The 23026-nt window shown below is 39.0% G+C and overlaps 1 protein-coding gene across 1 annotated transcript in view; it reads right to left on the bottom strand.

Moving 5' to 3' along the window:
• Window positions 1–2224: 2224 nt before the first annotated feature.
• Window positions 2225–23026, bottom strand: part of LOC311077874 (adhesion G protein-coupled receptor E3-like) — a 36274-nt gene continuing 15472 nt past the window's right edge. The window contains exons 4-11 of the mRNA XM_084106509.1: window positions 4960–5141; window positions 4689–4850; window positions 4407–4613; window positions 4097–4329; window positions 3795–3861; window positions 3618–3709; window positions 3376–3538; window positions 2225–2865 (exon numbers count right to left, since the gene is read on the bottom strand). Coding sequence (XP_083962635.1) covers window positions 2809–2865; window positions 3376–3538; window positions 3618–3709; window positions 3795–3861; window positions 4097–4329; window positions 4407–4613; window positions 4689–4850; window positions 4960–5141 — 1163 coding nt within the window. The 3' untranslated portion in view covers window positions 2225–2808. The remainder of the gene's footprint in view (window positions 2866–3375; window positions 3539–3617; window positions 3710–3794; window positions 3862–4096; window positions 4330–4406; window positions 4614–4688; window positions 4851–4959; window positions 5142–23026) is intronic.

Here is a 23026-nt window from a genome sequence, read left to right as displayed (position 1 = left end):
TTGTGTTCCCTGGACATTTATCGAACATGTACATAAAAGAGGGCTTTTATAAAATTGCCGGTAAGATATATTTATAGGGTGACATGAACAAATCTTTTTAAATATTTTTTCTTCAAAAAGCAGATTATATCTTATATATACAGATACAGATTATATATATATCTATCTTCGAAAACAAGCAGGGAGTCCAGTATGGCGTCGACGGCTACGTGACTGACCTTATGTTTGCGGACGACAGCGACATCCTGGCCAATACAGATACGGAGGCCACCGACACCCTCCACAACGCTGCCCGTTTCGCCAAGCCGTTTGGACTAAAAATCTACATCGATAAAACCAAAATTATGAACACCGATATTGCTAGGATCCCTGGTCCAAGAAAAGAAGATCACCTCAACCGCCGAAGTTCTTAGCCGAATCAGCCAGGCAACAGCGGTTTTCTTGTTGAAGTGGTGTTTGTGGAAAAAGGCCAACATCACTACTGTGTCTAAAATAGGACTCTTCTGAACCCTGGTCATTCCTATCGTGTTATATCACTCAGTAACCTGGACCATTCTTAAGTCGTAACTCATCTAGCTCGAGGTCTTCCAAATGCAATGTCTCCAACAAATCCTCAGCGTCTCCCGGCGGGACCGACTCTGTAACGAATGTATCTGAAAAGAGTGTGGCGACCATCCTACAGTGGAAGAGGCCATCCAGAAGCAACGTCTGAATTGGTTTGGACACGTCTTAGCAGAGCACATCTTCTTCAGCATTGCTACATCTGAACACCAACTTTAGTTAATGTAGAAACACAATCCTCTACACTTGTTTTCCCCGTTTCCTCTGTGATGTGATCCGCTCTGAACAGCTGGAAGTCAGGCAGATGTTGAACTGAGCTTCACTCAGCCAGGTTTCAGTGAAGCACACTGCAGCAGAGTTAAGTCCTTGAAAAGTCCTTAATGCAGGTGAGAAGAAGTTAATCAGGCTTGTTAGGATGGGATCTGAGATTATCAAGATGAATGCTTTGGAGCGTGGTTCAGAACCTGCATTCCCGGAGCTTAACCAACGCACCGGCTTGTTTTCCCAGTCTGTGTCTGACTGCGCATTTGAACAGCACCGCTGCCCCTTCAACTAGAAATGTCCAACAAAACGTCTAAATAGTCAAAAACTGGAAAAATATTGTCTGGTATGTGTTGCGTAATGTTAAGGAGTTTTGTATCTGGTAAAACTAACAGAACAAAAAAAAAAAAAAAAAAAAACAACAGAAGAATTGGAGAGCACCACACCGAGGCCGCCTTTCGCAGCGCCATCTTGCATGCAACAAATATACAGTTCTCAGGGTTGTTTATGTTACATTTTAAAAACAGAAATGCTGTGGAAGATGACTTAATTTAGTATTTCATATACAAACTAGGATATTCCTCTTAAATCATTATGGAGCTTTTTTTTATTTTGTGCAACATGAGAAAAAAATATTATATCATTATTTATCTCAACGGACAGGAGACAGCACAGTTCTCAAAGGTTTATTTGCAGGTGGAAGAGATCGAGAGGAATAAACAGGTAAGTGTTCTGAATGATGGCATGTTGAATAACCTTAGCTTGATGGTAGTTGCCTCTTTATGCTTGCAGGTGCTGGGATTGTGCTGGCGGATGAAGAGCGGAAGATCTGGAGTGAAGATGAAGGACGTAGAAGGTGAGGATTCTCAAACGTGAGATGATCAGGTAAGGAGCCGGTGAAAGGAAAGGAGCCGGTGAAGTTAAGACGTAGTGATCAACAAGACCAGACGATTGTGAAGTGAGGGGTGACTGCTGATATAGGCAGTGCTGAAGAGTGATGACGAGGGTGACGGCTTGCAGGTGCAGGTGATGAGGAGTGTGTGCAGGTGATGGAGGAGTGTGTGCAGGTGATGAGGAGTGTGTGCAGGTGATGGAGGAGTGTGTGCAGGTGATAGAGGAGTGTGTGCAGGTGATGGAGGAGTGTGTGCAGGTGATGGAGGAGTGTGTGCAGGTGATGGAGGAGTGTGTGCAGGTGATGGAGGAGTGTGTGCAGGTGGTGAACAGGAATGATACTGGGAAGTGTAGTGCTGAGGGTGACTGAGCTGGTGACTTTGACAATCATCTTGTTAAGATATCTTGTAACAAAAATGCATTTGAATAATACAGGAAAGTGTGAATGTGACCTGAACAAAAGCAAAAATATTTCACGTGTTTTAATACAAAGAAATCAAGACACAGATTTAATTTGAATGAGACATTAGTTGCACATTTAATTATTTTTTATAGCTTAGTTTTTACATTTATATCACTATACCGATAAATCCTCTGGCCCTCCCTCTCGAAAATACATTTATGACATATTTTGTACTAGACAATTAAAGTAGTGTACTGTAAAATTGGTCCTTACAAAAAGAAACAGCTTTCTGACCTTCACAAACAAAAATATATTTTTGCAAAATTAACAAATTTATAACTTTACAACTCTGAATGTAAATTCATTTATTTCCCTTCACCATGCACACATGAAACATTTTTTTTTTTTGCCAACATTTACTTGAAAATATTTCAGCTTAATTATTCTGAGGAATCTGTAAAAATATACTTTTCACCCTCCACCAAAAAATCCTGTTTACAAAAGACTAAATAAAATTTAAGAGCTTTACATCAATAACATTAACAGCTATAAAATACGACACTCGTATAACATGTTTTCCTATCGTTCAAGTTGAATTATGAATTTAAAATTCCCAAAACATTCACTCTGTTATATAAAATACATGTATAATAATGGCACTTTTTATTTCCTGATCGTGATTGCTGTAGTCCTCAGTGTTGTTTGACACAGCAAAGACATCTGAAGAACTTCCTGAACTGCTGTCTGACCTGGACAAGAATGAGACGAGAGGAGCTGAGTGACTTCATGACATCATTTAACCTCTGAAACTCATGAACCACAGTGGAATTTCCTTATAATAAACACGTAATAAAACTTGTTTAAAGAGACTAGATTTGCATTTTCACAAGTAAATATAGATTTACTTTTATATACTGTCTCTGAAGAGAGTGAAACAGTTTTTCTATGGAGTGTGATGATAAAATGGCTGAACTAATTACGGAGGACAAAAATGATTTTAAAAACTGAAGTTTGAGAGTGAGAGGGTTTGAGTTTGAGAGGAGTAATGTGACAGACAGACATATCAAGACATTCTGTATTTATATTCAGACAGTTGGAGTTTGAATAATTTGGGCTCATTTGAATATTCTGACTCTGACATTTCTCTATAAAAGTCATGGATTGCCAAAATAAGAACAGGACCTGCATGAACACAACTGTAATAGTCTTTCATATTCAGTTTTGAATGGAATATGGTGGTAAATTGAGTGATATCTGACCTCATTATTGAGGACACAATAGACCAGGAAGATGAAGGTTCCCTGCTGGGAGTTCAAGATCAGGAAGATGATCTCCAGCTCCTTCCTGCCATTAATGAAGAAACCCAGAATCCAGGAGCAACCAAGAATCACAAACTGAGCCAGTGTTTTAAATGTCATAATCCTGCAGAGAAAGAGTTCAAGTGTCTTTATTGACTTTTTTTTTCTTTTCTATGGAGTGTTTGAATCTGAATGTTTGTTACTTGGTTTGTTTCATCTGTGAAACTTCAGCGTTCAGATTTTTGAGAGTTGAGTTCAGACTGATGATGATGTTGATGAAGAGAATCATGTTTAACTGAAAAGTAGAAAAATAATAATGAATCACCTTGTTTTCCCTTTAAAATAAATTAAAATCACGAGGAAATAAGAAATGTGCTTACTGCTAGTATGACACAAACAGGACCCAGAAAACTCCAGATAAAACCTTTATCCATTTTAATCCAGCAACTGTTTAGAGGAAACATAATATAAGAACTGAATGAATGTGTCAAAAATACTATGTCTGGTGTTGACTTTTTTTTTTGTCTTTTTAATCTTGTATGTGCTTGTACAGTGTGTGTAAAAATGTATTTTTTATCAGATTAGAAATGTCACAAAAGCCCCAAGCTGCTTTATTTCCCTCTAATTAAACTTAAAAAAATTAAAATAAATTAACTTAAAAACAACAACAACAATAACTCACTGTTCGCTCCCGTATCCTTCAGGAAGCAGCCCGACAGACACGGCCACCACAACCAGAGCAACCGTATATCCAATCACACACAGGAATCCACTGCTAAGCACCTCCCTCTTTTTGGAGCTGATCTGTGATAGGTTCTTCACACAGATGAAGAGCAGCACAGCTTCAATGAACATCCACACAAAGCCGGAGAGAAAGAGGAAGTGCAGCACACCTGATATCACGGCACACAACACCTGGAGATCATGAGAGACGGTTATGATGATTCTCAGTGAGACTGTGCTGAGCTGTAGGGCTCCTTCATCATTCTCACCTGATGAGGGCGTATGAGGCTCAGGAACTGTTGTGTGAGCAGGAGCAGAAGGTGAGCCAACAGCAGACTCACGCAGATGTTGATTCGAGCCACATTATTCACTCCAGGACTCCACTGACAAAGGGCAAATGTCAACAGGGCCAAACTGAAGAACACCAGCCCCACGATCACACACACCAAATTCAACAGGTCCAGCAGTGAGTCACTCTGAGAAAACATGTCAGAGTACATGAGTGCCAAATCTGTGGCGTTCTTCAATGCTCACTATAAATGTTCTCGTACCTCTGATGGGCGGCTGGTTTGCATGATGAGAGCGAATGTGGACAGATGAACACAGGAACACACAGTGTAGCTGCTGTTGGTCTCTAAAACAGAACAACCATCTACAATCCACTCGCTGATATTCCAGTACACACAGGACAGGGAACCGTTGGGGTCAAACTCCTGCAGAAAGAAGAAAGAACATGCAGAAAATATAACAACACTGAATATTAGATGTTTTCAGATGTTCATCAGTTCTCAGGTTGGACAAAAACACATTTCAGTCTCTCACTCTGATGTGTTTGAGGGTGAAGTTGACTGGTTTGGTGAGTTTAGTGTTGGTGGTTTTGGGAAGAGTAGCTGAGATCACAGTGGACATCATGGTTTTAATCGTGTCATTTGATGTGTTGAAGAAGTCTGGCTTCAGTAGATTATCCATTGTGTTATAACTCATGAAAGCCACAGCAGCCGATCCTGTGTGACAGACATACAGTAGAAGCTTACATACAAAACTACTTGCATAACTTTCATAATACAGGAGTTCAACATGTTTTATGCACTGTATAATTTCAATATCCTTCAAAATAACTGATTGTACTTAATAATATACACACTAATATTGAAACATTGCTGGATCTCATGCTGTAGAATCACATATATACTTTGATCAATAAATATACATTTTAAAATTAGTCATAAAAACACGTGATCCTCTTGGCTTTCTCTTGCCATAACAAATGTGATTTACAAACTCAGTCACAGCAGCCAGAGAAAAACTAATTTTAAAAAGTCAAGAGCTAAAACTAAAGCAAATACTGATACTGAAACTTTATTATTTTCAATAAAACATCAACATCTAAACCTCTGTTAATTCTCAACAAGAACGTTTGTACATGTATGAAAGAAATAATGTTAAACTGGTTTGTAAACTGGTTTCACACTCAGTGTGGCTGGAAGTCAGTTGTAGTTCTTGTTTCTCTTTTTTCTGTTCTTGTTTCTGTCCTTCAGTGATTCTGCTTATCAGGTGTTCATCAGTGTCTCAGTTCACTCATTTGTTTTCATTTACTCTGTCAAGTGGACTATATTAGCAAATATTATATTAGTTAAATTCCTGTGGGCTACTTTCTCGAAAATTGCAAATATTTCCCAGAATGCATTGTTTTCTACGGTATATTATTGTTTTAGTGGGAAAATGTGTGTTATTGCCAGAATTCTGCAGATTTTTTACAGCAAGGTTTAACAGTGTTCAACATTGGAAACTGCAGTAATCCTGTGTCTAAACTATCACTGCAATACTGAAAGCTGTAGTGAACCACACAAGAACCTTCTGCAATTCTATTAAATTACCACACATGAAGTGCAGTATTTTAAACAGTGTCCTTACTAACAGTTAATGCATTTACACACTACTGAAGTGGTTTCAAACTTCAACTACACAATGCACTGAAATTTACAAGCAGAAACTTGACCAACAACTGCAACACAAAAACAGCAATTTATTAACAAACATTAAAAGCTGAATAAGCAAACAAACAAATAAACCAGTATATTCATTACAACATTGCTGCACGTAACTGCTGTTCATTGCAGTTGCTGCACAGTAACATTGTGGATCACTAGTTTATTTTGAACTAGTGAGGTGAACGGACGACCGGGAGGAGGACAAACAACAAAGTCCAGGGTGTGATGAAGTTGGAGTGAGCCAAGTGGTGGCCTTGAGCAGGGGCTGCTGGATCTTCCTCCAGGCCACAGCCAGGGTGGTGCCCCACGGTGGCGTTGACGGAAGGAGGAGCCATGGAAGAATACTGATGAGGGCCGCCATGGGGAGACGATTTATTTATTTATTTATTAATTTATTTGACAGGGACAGTGTACATTAATTAGCATTTCCTCAAATGCACCAGAATTAGCCAAAAGGCTATTTTTCATCCGTTGTCCCTGGACAGATCTTAAAATTGTCTACCTAAAATAACACAATAAAAAGATTACAGTGAACAATGCAAATATAAAAAGCAGTAAAATAGATATATCTCCTCATATCATGTTGATAAATACAAGTTTACCAACATACAGACATTATGTTGATAAAAAAATAAAATAATAAAGAATTAATAATATACACATTAACACCACAGAGACACGAGTGGCAACAGGTTGGGTTGAGTGAAGATACATTTTCTTATTAGTGATGACATGTTTGATGTAATATGAGCCAGATTTTTAGATGTTTTTTAAACAGAGTGTATGTGGTGAGTTCTCTGATGTTCTGAGGGACAGAGTTCCACTCCTGCGCTGCTACGACTGAAAAGGCACTCTGACTAAAAGCACTTTTCCGTAGAGGAACAACACAGTCTCCTCGGGCCGACCCTCGTGTTACTCTCAGTGTGGTGTAACACGAGGGTCGGCCCGAGGAGACTGTGTTGTGTCCAACGATGATGGCGAGGATGGAGCCCACCGCGCAGTTGATGAGCCGAGGTGGTGGAGAGATAGTGAAGATCCTGTAGGCCGCGACGGAGCCGCAGCGACGACCTCCCGAGAGCGAGGCGGGGGTCTGGAGGTTTGAGGGGGAGTTGGAGCAACCGAGGGCGGGAAGGGGTGGAGGACCAGAGAGCAGCAGACAGTCCGTGAGTCCGCAGCAAAGATCGAGGTCGAGGGTGGAAGGAGTGCAGGTGCAGTAGTCTGGGCGACAGGTCTCACTTCCAGGTGCGGGGGGCTCACATCCGACCCCTCGAAGGCCACCATCACTCTCTTGGTGATAGATTGGCTCGGCTGGCACACACACCTGGTCAGGCGTGCACTGCTTGGGCTCTGTGGCGACGTTGTCCTCTTGAGGGCGCGGGCTCACTCATCGCAGGCGGTCTCCATCATGCTACCTGTGGTGGGCTCAGGTCGTCGATCTTCGCCGTCCAGGTGGTTCTGGCTGGGCACTGGATGGGGAATGGGGCTGGCGGCTTCCAGGATGTGAACGCTGATCCGCAGGACACCAGCCCCCACTCAACATATGTCTTTTGGCATAGAGTGAGGCATGATGGCGCCGGTGTGTTTGGCTGGCCATCTGTTCCCTGTCCTGTTTATTTGGTTTTATATTTCCGTTTTAACTCAAAATGTTTTTACTTTATTTGTTTATGACTGTCAAATGCTTTGAATATAAGGGACTCTGTTGAGATTTCATCGAACGCTGATTTAAAATTCTTTCAATCAAACTACTTGCCTCCATTTTTGAAAACTGTCCCGGCCTGGGAAAGCCGGTTTGCCGTGGAATTTGCATGGAAAGAAACGCCGTAGGAGAAGAGGAAAGCGAGCGGGCGTTGCGGCTAAACTGAAGTTAAGTTTAGTGTGTCAACTGAAACCGCGTCATGGTTTGGATTGCTGCTCTCAGCTCGGGCCTGGATCCGGTCGCTTTGTTATGCGGCGATCGCTTGAGGTGACTCAATGGATTTTACGTGTGACCCAGGATACACTTTTAAACTATTCCTGCTGTCAGACACCCCGATCTCGTCGCAGAGGTGTAAATCTCTGCAATCTTCGCCCGCTGTGCCGTGCAGCACAGCCGGACTGCGATTCAGTAAGTGTCAAGATGGCTCTGGTAAACGCAAGATCTCTTGTAAATAAGACATTCATTTTGCGAGATTTCTTCAACTTAAATAAACTGGATTTTTTACTAGTGACTGAGACTTGGATGAGTATGGGGGATACAAGCCCCTTTTCTGAACTTGTGCCTTCAGACTGTTCTTTTTTGAACTGTCCTAGACTTTCTGGCAGAGGCGGTGGGCTTGCGTCTGTTTTTAAAAGTAATTTTGGCTGCCGATCTTTAAAGACAGAAATGTTTTCTAGTTTTGAAGTTCTCCTGTTTCTGCTAAATATGGATCATTTAGCGATCGCTGTGGTTTATCGCCCTCCAAAACCAAATAAGGATTTTTTAAATGAGTTTGCAAACTTTTTAGGAGACATTGTTCTTCAGTATGATCGTCTTTTGATTGCGGGGGATTTTAATATCCACATTTGTTGTGAGTCCAATTCCTTGGCCAAGGATTTTACTAATCTGACTGATTCTTTCGATTTTACGCAGGTGGTAAATGGTCCAACCCATAAACAGGGCCACACACTAGATCTTGTGTGGTTGCACGGTATTTCGATCTGTGAACTTGAAATCCTTGATTTCAGTTTATCTGATCATATGCCTGTTACATTCACTTGCTCCTTCCCAAATGAAGTTACAAAAACACAGAGGGTTTCACAGCAGATTCGTACCTTTAGCCCTTCTTCTAGTGATTATTTTTCTTTTCTTTTCAATGAGGCTTGCCAAATGTATGATCTTGATTCCCTTTCAAATTTGCTTAATGTTGATGAACATCTTATGTTATTCAATTCCATTAGTAATGACATAATGAATTCTGTGGCTCCACTAAGAGAAAAACGGCAAAAGCCTAAAGCTGAACCTAGCACCACACTTGAACTTAGACGGGTTTGTCGTAGAGCTGAACGAAAGTGGAAAAAAGACAAATTACAAGTGTCTTATGAAATATTACGTGAGTCATTCATTACATACCAAAAGTCAGTAAAAGCTGCAAAATCTCAGTATTTTTCTGACATTATAGCAAAAAACTCCCACAAACCTAAAATATTTTTTACTATTTTAAATTCGGTTGTGAATCCTGTGAGTGCTGTCTGCTTTAATGCATCAACTGCAGTATGTGATAGCTTTTTAAAGTTTTTCACAGATAAAATTGTTGATATAAGACAAAATATTGTATCCTCAAACTATGATCCATCTATTCTTTCTCTCTGTCTCATCCTTTCAATTTCAGACAGTTTCTTTAAATTTACTTAAAGATATTATTAAGAAACTAAAACCTACTACATGTCTGCATGACATTATTCCAACACATTTTTTGCTGCAGATTTTTTATGTTGTTGGGCTTAGCATTTTAGATATAATAAATAAGTCCCTTCTTACAGGGGTTGTTCCTAAATACCTAAAACATGCAACTGTTAAACCCCTACTTAAAAAACCCAATCTCGACCCAACCATACTTTCCAATTATAGACCGATTTCAAATCTATCCTTTATTTCAAAAATTTTAGAGACAGATGTTTTGGAACAACAACAGAGTCATTTGGAGTTAAATAGTGTTTTTGAAAAATTCCAATCTGGGTTTAGAAAATATCACAGTACTGAGTCCGCTTTATTAAAAGTTTTTAATGATATTTTATTGTCTGTTGACTCAGGGGATTCTGTGATTTTCCTACTCTTGGATTTAAGTGCTGCCTTTGATACTGTGGACCACAAAATTCTTATCTCACGACTTGAACAATGTGTGGGTATTGAAGGTTGCACTCTAGATTGGTTTAAGTCCTATCTGAATGCTAGAACGTTTTCTGTTTGTCTAGATGGGTTTTCTTCTTCTGTTTCTGTTTTGGATTATGGAGTCCCTCAGGGCTCAATTCTGTCGCCAGCTCTGTTCTCGTTGTATTTGCTTCCTTTGGGGACTATCTTCTCTAAACACGGGGTGCCATTCCATTTTTATGCTGATGACACCCAGATGTATCTGCCTCTAAAGAAAAATGATGAAAAGGGTCTAACGTGCTTGTCTGATGTTAAGTCAGTACCTCAGGTGTTTCTGTTACTCCTGATGGCGACCTGGGAGATTTGGCCCCCTATGTAAAACACTCGGTGACAAACTTGGGTGTTATTCTTGATTCTGCTCTTAAATTTGACAAACAGATAAGTACCGTAGTTAAATCTAGTTTTTTTCCAATTGAGACTATTATCTAAGGCTAAGAGTTTTTTTAACATTTGCAGAGTTTGAGAGAGTGATTCATTCGTTCATTTCATCTAGACTTGACTATTGTAATTCTCTTTATATTGGAATGAGTCAATCCAATATTAGTCGTCTTCAGATGGTTTAGAATGCAGCAGCCAGACTTTTGACTGGCACAAGGAAGTTTAATCATGTTTCTCCAATACTGCGTTCGTTGCACTGGCTGTCAGTTTGTTATAGAGTTGATTTTAAAATTCTGCTTTTTGTTTTTAAAGCCATGAACAAATTAGCTCCAAACTATCTCTCTGATCTTTTGAAATTAAATGACTGTGCTAGATCATTGAGGTCAACTCAACAAAGACTGTTGATGGTTCCAAGATCAAGACTGAAGACGAGAGGTGACGTGCATTTTCTGTTGTTGGTCCAAAACTGTGGAATAGTCTTCCTGTATCTTTAAGACTAATATCCACAGAGTCTGTTTTTAAATCAGTTAAAAACCTACCTGTTTTCACAGGCTTACAATTGTCCTTGATTTTAATGTTGAATTGTCAAATTGGTGGTTCTGATTTAAAGGTGAACTAAGTAACTTTTTTTATCTTAACCGAACAGCTTCGGAGTCATTGGAATGGTTATATGGCTGTTTTCGGGTTGAATGGTGGTCTTCTCGCACCCCTTGAGCGCCTGTGAGACGAAAAACCACCCTTGCAACTTTGGGCCGCCGGGCCGCCGGCCGCTGCATCAGGAACTATCGCGTGATATCAGGTCTCGCGATGTAACAAACTGCTTTACGGCACTGTACACATATACTATGTAAACATTTATCTGCTAGCCTTCTGTGTATTATACATACCTCAGTGGACATGGCTCCGTGCGTTCGCCGGGTTTTTTGAAAACAAATGCACATGACCAGCGGGAGAAGATGGGACGAGCCAACGAATTTTAACGACAGTGTTGTCAAATATCTATTCCGAAGCTGTAGGGGGAGCTCTATAGAGAAACCCGTGAGCAAAAAGCGAGAAAACAGCGAAGAAGTCGGCAAAGCTGCATAATGCAGCTTTAAACTCCCTTTATCATTTGTTTTGCGGTCGGTCTTGTTTTTAAGATATTTATCCTGTTGTACAGCACAATGGCCAACTACTGTTGCTTTTATTGTGCTATATAAATAAAAGTTGATTGATTGATCAACATATGTTGCGAAGCTCGCTCGATGATCCTCCCCGGATAACTGCCTTTAACGGCAGTTATCCGGGAAGGTGGTCTGATGGGCGAGATCCAGAAATGTTCCTTGAGAGAGCGTTAGTAGTATTAACATATACCATGTGTCACTTTTGGGTTGATATTTGATTGATTTATGACCCCTTGTCACTCATGATTGGCAGGGAATCCATGTGTCACTTTTGGGTTGATATTTGATTGATTTATGACCCTAGTGATTGACAGGGAATCCATGTGTCAAAAACAGGGTCTCTGATTTACAGTGTCAAGCTTGGTGAGATTTGCTTCCTGGTTGACATGTGAATACTCACACCTCGCCATATGCCAATGAAGTTTTATGATATGGTCCTCCCTGGTCTGCCTTTTCACACCTATGTCACTACCTACACCATGGATTAAATAAGGTTAGGGGCTGCAGTGTTAGACACAGAATACTTTCTGCATCTTTTCCTGTTACAATGTTTGCTCCGGGAACTCCTAAAACCCCTAGAAAGGTCATGTGTATTTTGCCAACAAGAGGACCTGTTGAAATGAGAGAGGAACTAACTTTTGCACCTAGGAAAAAGCAAAATGTTAGCTTGACAAAGTTTCTTCATGAAGACATAGCTAATGTGAAATGTGATTTCCCAGTGTCTGGTAAACGCGTGCTGAGATATGCGTTTGACAAGGTGTTGCGTATTGTGAAACTCTACACTGCAGATGATGGAGACGAATTTACATGGCATACTCCATGTCTGATTTTTCAAGACAAAGACTGGTTTCTGTTTTTCAACTACGTTTGGAGAGATTTGAACGACTGTGGTGATGATCCGTTATACATCGCCGAGTGGGATGGCTTAACTCCTAACACAAGATTTCGTGTGGTCGGGGACCACAGTAAAAAGCTACCAGACGACTGTGTTTATATTTTTTGCTGCAACGACAAGACAAAGCTCAATGTACATGTGTGGCCTATTTGAGAATCTGAGCATCACACGTGCTCATCTTCATTTATATAGCGCTTTTAACAATGTAGATTGTTTCAATGCAGCTTTACAGAGATAAGCGTATAATTTAAGGTAACAGAGATTGTTTTGGCTTTATAGCGGTTCTTTAATAAAGTTATTTTCCAGCTAAAGTTAGTTTTGATTGATTCGCTTCCGTCGCAACGATCATTTGTTATTAAATTAGGGGCCGCTAAGACGACACCATTCTCTCTACACAGACTTTAAACGCGAACCTGTGAGAAATGCTGATGGTGCTCACATGCGCATTAAGAATTGGTTCTATAGTTATGTGTGTTTGAATATATGTGCACAGGTTTTTAATTCCCTACAAACCAAGCCTAAACAAAGTACTGGTCTTTCCTTATACATTTTGATACAGAATTTTATTTTATCACTTCGGGGTAGGTACACGAAACGAATTTTCCCGACAACGCCTTAGAGTGATAAATGTTCTTTTAAGAACAACTGTGTGTGTGTGTGTACCTCAGTAGTACCTGAACTTTAGGTTTTATGTTAATGCCTAAGACAAAGAATCAGACACGTTCATCAAGCCAAAGAGGCCTAATTACCCACACATCCCGTGCTATATTCTTCTCAACAAGAAAAGGTGTCGTTTTTTCTAGAACATCTGTATCTGTTTCCCAACGCCAATAGGATCAGTGTTAAAAAGACAAAGAATCAAAACATTTATCTAACTCACAGTGAAGGTGTTTGCGAGTGGAACTGGCGGGGGAAGAGTGCATCCTAAATGGGTTTGTAAATGGTTTTACGACAGTTGCTTAGGCTAGCCTAGATGTTTAAAGAATGACACTTCATCAAAAGCTTTCTGGTGATTCTCTGGGCTCGCACACAAAAACATCTTTTTAGTGTATATAAATTTGGTTGTTACTTTTGTTATTTTAGTATTTTTTAAAGAAAATGTTTTAGTTTTTAACCCGACCCGTAACAACCACAAGGGATACATGTTGACACTTAAGTTTCGGGTACAGTGCAAACATGCAATACTCAAGAAATCTAATCTTAGTGTTATCTTCGTGTGGTCAGAACACAAAACTTTGTGTTGAGTGATCCAGACCAAGCTTCATGCTAGAAAATATCATGGAAGTCACTAGCCCTTCAACATCCAGCACAAAATTAAAGAGATGAGCTTAGGATGTTTAGACTATTACCATCTTCTTTGAACATTGATATCACCCGTTTTTGGGGGTCAATCAAAGCGACACAATATATAGTTAGATATTTGTGTGTGTGTGTGTGTGTGTGTGTGTGTGTGTGTGTGTGTGTGTGTGTGTGTGTGTGTGTGTGAATAGTTGTGCTAAACTCTTTGTGTGTATTTTTACACGCCAACATATTCTGGCAGGGGTGTGTCACACCACTCTGGTGCAAAGTGTTCACACTCTTGAATAACTTTCAAACATATTTATACAGGAGTTACTGTATGTGTGTCCAAAACACCTGTAAATTTAAAAAGACCAAATCAGTAAGAAAAGAGGGCACAGCATACATTGAAAAGTAACATTTATAATAAATACACAAAATCCATTCGTGAGCAATGAGCAAAGTTTGTTAATTTTGTCTTGTAAGTGTTGTTTTATCAGATAGCACTATTTTGTTTGTGGGACTCTCCTTTGAGAACTGTCAACATTCGGTGTTTATAGGAATAAATGTAAATTAAGAATTTGAGTGATAGTCTTTCTGCTTGAGAGTGTTTGACTAAGTTGATATTTTTAAGTGTAACTTTACAGCTATCTGATGTGGGGTCACATGAAGCATCAGCACAAAAAGTAAGTTATTCTGTTTTACACTTAATCTGTTACAACTGAATCACATCTGACTATTGCACTGAGAGCTGCACATTCATTAATGTTTGTGGCTGGTAAACAAAGTGCCACACTCTGGTAAAACCTGCAGATAAAATAAAAAAATGATGTGTGAAGAAATCACCATGTAAATTAAGACCCCAAATCACTAAGAAAATAAGTTAGGCCATACAAAAAAATGTTTATGATGCATACAGAATATAGAAAACTCAAATGATGAGCAATTTGTAAGTTTGTTACACGTTTGTAAGTATGGTTTTGCAAATGACTTTTTATTACACCTCTAGATTAGTCATCTTGTTGAGATGACACTGTTCACATTTCTTTGTTTGTTGGTCTGTGTTTTGTTTTAGGCGAAGACAAACCGATGTAAGTTCATGCTATTCCGCACATGGGAAAACGTGTGTGATAAACGCAGGCCTTTCATTTAAGAGGCTTTTTAAATATATGACTGAACTTTCTCTTTTTGACAAACCAGTATTTCATATTATATTACATTATACTTAATATTATATTAAGTTGTTCAACGTCCACAGAATTGTTAACGCCCCACTTAACATTAAAGATTATAGTTTGTTTTCAATTGTTATCACCATCTTCTTTGACTCAAATAAAGGTACTATATGTGCTTAAAATCTTTGTACATTTTGTGCTCTTCTGTCAGATTTGTTAGAGGAACTATGCCACACAGTTGTAATGCAAACTCATTAAGAACTATAAAGTTACATGTCCTTGTAAAGACTATGAATAAAATTCAAACATATTCGTTATACAGGATTTATGTGTGCACAAAAGTAAATTCAAGAGGTCAATGTATTACAAAAGAGTGTAAGGCATATAGGAAAAAAGGACAATTAGCCATAAAGAATACAGAAATCCTCTCTCCTGGTCTATTGTGAAAGTTTATGTCGATCCAGTATGTAAAATGATATTTTTTCCCCTAATCGATGACCCGCTTTACATTTAGTTTCTCGGTTTTGTTCAGTTTGTAAAGACTACTCTCTGAGCGTGGTCAAACATGTTCATAGGAATAATGAAAACATGAACAACTACTACATTTTGAGAATTAAATGACAGTCCTTCTACATGACACTGCTTGAGACTAAACAAATGAAATTTATTTTAGAACATCTTTCTGGTCTATCTACGCTGTGGGATCGCAAGACACAATTAACCAACATGAAAAGTGAGTTATGCTGTTTTTCTGTTACCTATTCAACCATTACACTTCAAACTTTTCCAACTATTACACTTAAAACTTTGCGTTTCACCGCACAGTCATAGATACACAGTTCTTTTGTGTTGGTCTCTAAACAACTGTTAAGTAAATGAACTAAGTTGATAAGTAGTAATTTTAAGTGAAAGGTGCAATGTTTCTGTCCATGCCAATACTTTGACACCAGTGTTTTAGCCGTCTGTCTTTTAGGTTTGATCCAGAAAACAGATGGTGTGTTTTATGTCTTAATATATTGTTCTCCTTTTTTTAATGAAAACTGCAGTTTTTGTTCACAGAAGAGTACCAAAATGTTTAGTATATCGTAAATTTCAATAGTTAGCTAGCAAATGCAAGTGAACTGTTTATTACTGTGATAATTTACAGTTATATGTGAAACAAGCTCAGTCACATCAGAGTTGAATTGGAGCAGTTATTGTCACGCATGTTTAACAGTGCTAGTGTTCTTGGCCTCATCAAAGTTCACACAAGGCACAACGTTTTTCACTGTGGTGCGTTTCATTCTTCCAAAGTTCCATTGCTTCAAAGTTTAATTGTAGCATGTAACAGTTTGGAGACATTTTTATTATTATTATTATTATTATTTTTATGGTACTTTGATTTTGTGTGCACTTTTCCTGAAACAAACTGTTAACCGTGTGTGTGTGTGTGTGTGTGTGTCTTCCTTACACTTTGAAAAACAACTGTTTCCTCTAATCTGCTGTAATTTTAGTGAGCTCTAGGTGTTCTCGACTTCTCTTTGTTCAAATAAGACAGTGCTCCCATGAATTTTGGGGTGGTATGTGGATATAGAATGCAGCGCAAGGAACTCTTAAATATTTAATCTAATAAAACATCTATGTAGTGTTTCTAAAAACACCGTAAAACAAAGGTATGAAGACATCTGTCTATCAGAGACCTTCACAAACTATGGTGTAAAACAAAATACAGTGCATCAGAGTACAACGATTTACCTGCAAATTACTGTAATCACTTTTGTTTGAAGAAAAAACTGGTTAATCTCACTAAGTATGATGTTTTATGACTACTGAAGGTGTCACATCCTTAGAGCATGTAACGAATACGACTCTGGGTAAATATGAATTAGCTCAAGAATATGGGGAATCTTGGGAATATTAATATTTATGACTCATGGTCATAATTCATAAGTCGTATGTACATTTATTTTATCAATTATCGAGATTACCTCGTTCTGTAACTGGTCTGACCAACCTTTAACTCGGCCAGCGAGTAGATGTAAGGTCAGTAGGGGAGAGTGGGGTAAAGTGAGACATTTTTTACATTTGTTACCCTCTAAGCAAGCTAAAATGATATATCAGTCAAATTTACACATTTCCCATTAATTCAGGATGTTTCCTAGCAATGGAAATTATTAGAATGTATTCAGGATGAAGGGCAGTGAAAATATGATTGTTTTTAAAAAAGTGGTCTTGTGTCTCACTTTACCCCAGCTTAGGGGTAAACTGAGACAGACCAGAGAAATCAAGGGGGTAAAGTGAACCAGCTGGGGGTAAACTGATCCACTTACTTTTTCCACTCTGAAACTTCCATAACAACACATGTTGTAACAGTAATAATCTTGACAGCTAGCTTGACAACCACACATTCCAGAACTAGTAACAGAATCATGGGGATTGGTCAATTAAGCACAATTTTTTGATGACCCACCGGTGCGCATCCAAGTGAAGGTGCAACGCCCTTGGCGTGCTTAGGGTGAATGGCACACTGGAGGAAATTCCTCCTAAAAAAAATTAACTATGTCCAAATTATTGTGATACATTTGGAAAACTAAATGCTGTCAGACCTCCCCTGGCCAGCCCAGGGAGAGTGGCCCGTCCTGAGCCAGATTCGGATTTGTCCGCCACCGCTGGAGCTCCGTTTGGAGCAAAGTCAGTCCTAAAATGGATCTTTGGGTCTTTGTGGAGGAGGGACAATGCTCCGCTCGGACAAGGAACATGGACCAGAGAACCGTGGTGGTCAGACCGGGTGGAGAAACAGCCTGACCCAGGCCAGAGAAAGTGCACTTTGTGCGGGCGAGACTTCCAGTAAATAGGGTCTGGTTTGGACACCCAGTCCCTCGGTGCCAGGGCGTGCACAACGGTGAACGTGAACCATCCTGGGTGAGCTAGGGGTGAAAGACACACGGGAGGATATTCCTCCTTGTAAAAATGTCCAAAAATATCTTGTATTTGAAGAAGAGCTCCATGCTCGCAGACCTCCTGGGCCGGCCCCAGGGAGGGTGGGTCATCTCCGGTCAAAGTAAGATCCGTACACCTACTGGCGCTCCTGCTGGAGCAACGACGGTCCAAACATGGACGCTCGGGGTGTTGTAGAGGAGGGAGACGACACTCTTATCGGACTAGGTAATGGAAAACAGGCGCCTCCGGGTTGCCTGGGGCCCAGAGGAGTGCACCCTCTCCTTCGGGCCGTCAGGTTTTCTTCCTGGTGTATTGCCTTGGCATGATGGCTTTTCTACTATGTTTATGACATTAAAAATAAAACATATGTCATGTAATATTACATTAAAATATGTTTAAGACTAAACTTAACTTGTGCCTCATGTCTCACTTTACCCCACAGCATTTGTCTCACTTTACCCCACTGCCACATTTTAGAAAAAAACGATCTCTCTTAGCAATTCAGGCTTATCTTCAGCTAGCATCATCACATGGTTTTATATGTTGGTAGTTCATCAACATGTATGACATAAGTTTTTCTACCTGAATCAATTTGCTTTGGCACAACAGTTGATTAAGTTGACAGCAAGAAAATTTACTTTTACATGCAAAAAAAATATTTTTGTGAAAAAAACATGCTTGCTACAGCACCATGAGGTCCTCTTCTTCATGGCCAAGGTGAAATGGAAGGGGCTTGAAAACATAATGGTCAAATGACCAAAACTGTGTTCCGTTGCCTAGATATAGGGGGTGTCTCACATTACCCGATGTCTCACATTACCCCGTTCTCCCCTACAGTTAAGAAGGGGTATTCACAAACTCCACTAAAGTTTAGGTTCTGGCCACGAACATTAAACTTTATTGAGTTTATTAATTAAAACTACTGAATGTAGTCTAATATCGAGCTTGTAGCTTAAGATCTTTTGTTTCATTGACTTTAGAATGGTGGGCTTTCAAATACAGAGACAGTGAAAAGTATTTATGAATTTTAATAAATGCAAAACTAGAGATTATATGAGTTACGAATATAAACGTACGTAAAAATACAAAACAATAAAACAAACACACATTTAACCAAACAAGAAAATACGTGATCAGGATAACATGAAATGAAAGAAAGAAATAAAAGAGAATAAAGAGAAGAGAAAAGCTAGTAATTATTACATACAGAAACCTAAATTCACGAGACAACCTGGAAAGCAGTTTTATCAGATAAGGTTACCGTCACTTGCACGTTTGTTCTCTGTTCGGCGCGATGCTGAAACTGGCAGGACAGCGCGGATGGTGTCCTGTTTCTGTTGCGTCTTCAGGTGCCGCGAAGTTTAAAGGCTCACTGGATGTAACTTTACCGAGAAAGTTCGTCTTCCGTGCGGAAGAGGCCAGAAATCTTGGTTTCTAAGGCAGCAGGCTTTTACATGGCACGGGGGTTTGTGTCCCAGAGGCCACGGCGAGGCCTGTTCAGCTGGTTGCCATGGAGCTGCGCTACACGTGGATGAGGTCCGGGATGAGAGCGACCGGAGAAGAGAGGAAGTGGAATCAGCGGGGTCGAAGAAGGAAGAGCAGGAATCAGAGAAGAGCGAAGGGAAGCATGATATTTTGAAGGGGCCAAAACTCACGCCCTCTCATGGACGTGGGCCAACCGTCTTTAACAACGGATCGGGCACACCTCCTGACGTTTCGAGATCTATACCCCCCTTCCTCTTAGAAATTGGAACGATAGATTCGTTCGTAACATTAATATCACTGGTATTAATAAAACAATGCATCCTCTGATATGTTGCGTTAAACATTCGAGACCGTTGGGATCTCTGGAACAAGACGATACCATGAATGGCACTGCTATGACATAATGACACACAGATACACGATTATAGTCACATCACATTGATTACAAACCAATAAAGTTATATAGGCATAATGTTTGGGACAAGGGATCATGCACCCATCAAGAAAATACATTTTAAACATTGTACCAAATGATTTTGATCACACGTGGTAGGATCCATGTGTGTTTCTGTGTGTGTGTGTGTGTGTGTGTGTGTGTGTGACCAGGACTGAGAGTTCACGCTGCCGCTGAACTTTTGCTCTCTTGCCTATGTGTGTGTGTGTGTTTGGTTTGATGAGATCATTAGCCAGCGCATCTGGCCAGACAAAGTCTTGTTGTTTTCTGACGTATAAATCAGTGTTTAAGTGTAAATCAGTGTCTAAGAATATCCCTAGGGGATCTGCGTAATCTCAGACATTGTGGCGCCTTGCGCTCGTGGCTTCCCGTGTAAACTCATAAAAGAGGTGTCTATAGACAGCCATCAATGAGTTACTTGAGCTGATAGATGCCATCTGTTGTTTGTAGACAGTTCAAGAAGGACAGAGTTCGTTTGTTGGTAATTTCAGTAATTTAAATATATATAGAGAGAGAGCTGGTAATCTGGCCATCTTCTTTGCGTTACAAGCATTACAACCCTGGTTGTTTCTCACCTACAGCTCCTGAATTTGGTATTTAAATAAGATTTAGGATAGTAAGTAAAACTCTAGTGTTACAATGGCTACACTGTTAGACCTTACCGGGTTTTTTTACAGTAAAATACTGGCAACACTGTTGCCAGTAAAATACTGTTAATTGTACAGTTCTTTACTGTAGTCTAGTTTGTTTCTGTAAAAATGCACTAAATTCTAATTCAAATGAACTAATTACACTTGCAGAAACCGACTGCCTTAAATTGACCAACTGTCATTTAAATGTATTAACTAAAATTTATAATGCATTAATAATGTGAGCAAAGTAAAACTGTGAACTTCTTTCATTTGAGACCACTAAAAAACTATTGTACATAAAAAGATTTCCACTGGATCAGCATCTACACTGTCACCGTCTGTTAAATAAAGCAACATGCAGCAAATCATCAATGTTTGTAGATCTTCTCCTGGACTGAAGCACAGGCTCTACTCTTCTGCACAATGGTGACCCAAAAAAATAATTTTACAGTAAACTACTGGCAACAATGTTGCCAGTATATACCTGTTTTATAACTTACAGTTTATTACTGTTAAAATACATTTTGTGGGTGTGTCTTTTTATCTTACACTGTTAACCCTTTCAACCCCACAGGAAATCCACACTACAATGAGTAAAAAGTTACATTGAGTCAGTGCTGCAGTGAGATAATTAAGGGAATATGTAAGTGATTGTTGAGCATTAGTGATGAACACCTGCTGTTAATAAGCAGAATCACTGAAGAAAAGAGAAACACAAGAACAGAAAATAGAGAAACACAATAACTACGACTGACTTCCAGCAATTACACATTATTACACTTCTTATTAACCAGTATGACTTTATTTCTGTCATACAGAAGTTGTAATTGAAAATGTTTGGTTTGAAGTTACCATTATAGAGATCAGTGCTTGCTTTAGTTGGGATGTTGATGCTAAAATATTCATTTTTCTTTTGCTGCTTGAGCTGTGTTTTTGCAAGTCACACTTGTGCGCACTCAGTTTATGAATGATTGTGGTTGTAATGCTTATGATGACAAAATCATCATATTGCCTGTTCATTCACTAAGGAATTAATTCTTATTCATTCAGAGTTTTATCCTCGATGAAAAGTGTTACATTAGCACTACTGTGAAACTACAGCAATAAATTACTATGACTCATATTTTTTAACACATCATGCATAAACCAAAAAAAACAGAGCTACACTATGTTTTAGAAACACAGAGATATCACAATTTAGCACATTAATCTCAACAATGGTGGCAATATTTCTTTTTTTTTATTATTCATGCAGCAGTGCATGCTGGGAGTTTTATATTATCCTGGAACCCAGCATGCATTGCGACATGAAACTTTTCACCATTGTTGAGATTCATATGCTGATTGTTGATGTCTGTGTGTGTCTGAGTCAAGCAGGAGTAAAATAAAATTGAATGCACTATATGATTGTTATTTTTCAGAAGACCTGATTACAGAAATATTGATTTCATTTTGTAGATACACAGATTTATACTAAATATGACATACCCATAATTTCAATGAATATATACAGGAATAATCTGAAAATCAGATAGTCCAGGATGATTGTGACATCATCACAAAAAAATAAAAACACCTGATCATCTTCCTCATGACTTTTTCTTGCCATAACAAATGTGTTTTATAAACTCACTGTTACAGCAGTCAGAGAGAGATGAATGGTAAGAAGTCAAGGGACAAGAGACCAACTAAAGCAAATACTGATCTCCATCATGGTGACAACAAACTTTATTATTAACTAAATCTTTGTTAATTCTCAACAAGAACTTTTGTACATTTATGAAAGAAATAATCGTAAACTGGTTTGTAAACTGGTTTCACACTCAGTATTGCTGGACGTCAGTTGTAGTTTTTGTGTTTCTCTTTTTTCTGTTCTTGTTTGTCTCTCTCCTTCAGTGATTCTGCTTATCAGGTGTTCATCAGTGTCTCAATTCACTCACTTCTTTTCATTCACTGTCAAGGGGACTATATTAGTGAACTAATGTAGGGAATAGTGAATGAGGGTATAGGGTGTGATTGTGAAAACAGCCTCTGAGTGTCGATTTTGAGCACTGTTAATTTACAGTATATTCCTGTAGGCTATTTTTGTTTTCTACGGTATATCACTGTTTTAATGGAAAATGGTATGATACTGTCTGAATTACGCCTTTTTTTACAGCAAGGGTTAACAGTGTACTCCAAAAACTCCTGAAAACATCTAGAGTGATGTGTGTAACACCAACAAGAACAGCAACAGATGAACAGTTAACAAGCTTCAACAGATGAAGACCTTCACTATCCACTCCAGAAAATTAGTTTGACAAAGTTTCTACGTGAAGATGAAGATTTGGTGAAACAGGACTTTCTGATACTGTATCTGATGAGCGCGTAGGAAGATTTGTGTTTGACAAGGGGTCACACACACAGTCAAACTCTACGCTATGGAACCTTACGAAGATTATACATCGAATGTGGTTATCTGCTTTTGACTGCCATAGACTTGCCATTTTTTTTATTTTCTTTACTACTTCAATGTATGAATATATAATAAATATTGTATGTGCATGAAATAAAAGGTTGAGTCACTTAACTTGTTATTCTTTTGTGACCATGTCTGAGCTCAAATAAAAAAATAAATAAATAAAAAATAGTAG

This window comes from Abramis brama, assembly GCF_963993115.1.
Source record: "Abramis brama genome assembly, chromosome: 2".
Classification (NCBI taxonomy): Eukaryota; Metazoa; Chordata; class Actinopteri; order Cypriniformes; family Leuciscidae; genus Abramis; species Abramis brama.
This window is presented reverse-complemented; position numbering and strand designations above follow the sequence as displayed.